Consider the following 993-nt stretch of genomic DNA (forward strand, 5'->3'; position numbering starts at 1 on the left):
GGTCATTGGATCAAGCACATATGGAAAATATTGAGATCGATATTATGCACCAATGAGCCAGTTCGGAGTTTAAACTGCACACGTCCGCATCAAGGTCAATTGAAATAAACAAACATACACACAAAATAGGTTTATGTCCATTGACCTTGGATACAGGCAAGAACAGTTCAAACTACCTGTGAATTCTACATCAACCAATATCTTCTTAGTATGGTATTAATTTAAGTTATGTAAATACAATATTTGATTATTGTGTTATTTATTTGTTTCTTTTTTAGGTACTTTATTTAGTTATTTTTGAGTTCCCTTATTCACTAATCTTGAATCAGATATTTACATTGTGTTTGTTTTATTATGGAATAAAGTTTACTTACTTTACTTTTTAATTGATCAAATTGATACTGGAGTTTTCACTAAAATCACCACTCCTACCAAAAACGTCCACAGCACACACTGAAAAGTGATAAATACTACCATGTTGGAACTGTGTCAAGGTGCAGGCCATTGGCAGTGGAAGAGCTTTTACTTCACCAATCTTTTTCCAATTGCTACTGCTAGGTGGGCCTTCCTGTTCTTGATAAGCAAATAAATGATAGAAACCAATCTCAGCAGATCCCGGCTGCAACACCATTGTCCATGATAGAACAATTCCATTGGGTGCTCTAGTGATATTCAGTACCGGTTTGCCAGGGATCAGAAGTAATTTAGCTTGTAACGGTAACTGGGCGGGAACTGGTTGAGGAGGGAGTGCAGCTGGATGTTTCATTCTGAACTGCTGATGTCTCTGCTGCACATTAGCCTGGTGCGAGAGCGCAAGTAGCTGTGAAGCTGCAGTTTGTTGTGATGTTGCTGCAACTGGTGCTGCCCCTGGCTGCAGAGGGGGTTGGTTGCGAAATGACTGCCCATGAATGTGAGTGAACTCTGTCTGGAACTGCTTCTGTTTCTGGGACGTACTATGCAAGTTTCCCTGCAGTACACAAGAAATTATATATA

The 993-nt window shown here is 39.5% G+C and overlaps 1 protein-coding gene across 1 annotated transcript; it reads right to left on the reverse strand.

Annotated features, from left to right (window-relative positions):
• Window positions 1-379: 379 nt before the first annotated feature.
• On the reverse strand, window positions 380-964 carry LOC117117080 (activating transcription factor 7-interacting protein 1-like). The gene has a single exon (XM_033261266.1). The coding sequence runs from the start codon at window positions 764-766 to the stop codon at window positions 383-385; it is 384 nt and encodes a 127-aa protein (XP_033117157.1). The 5' UTR covers window positions 767-964; the 3' UTR covers window positions 380-382.
• Window positions 965-993: the final 29 nt, after the last annotated feature.

The sequence above is a fragment of the Anneissia japonica genome, unplaced genomic scaffold (assembly GCF_011630105.1).
Source record: "Anneissia japonica isolate Jap-2015-1 unplaced genomic scaffold, ASM1163010v1 scaffold95160_len1035_cov173, whole genome shotgun sequence".
NCBI classification, from domain to species: Eukaryota; Metazoa; Echinodermata; class Crinoidea; order Comatulida; family Comatulidae; genus Anneissia; species Anneissia japonica.

Bases quoted from the DNA above. Each gene is read 5' to 3' on its own strand.
- LOC117117080 (XM_033261266.1), bottom strand. From the start codon at position 766: ATGAAACATCCAGCTGCACTCCCTCCTCAACCAGTTCCCGCCCAGTTA.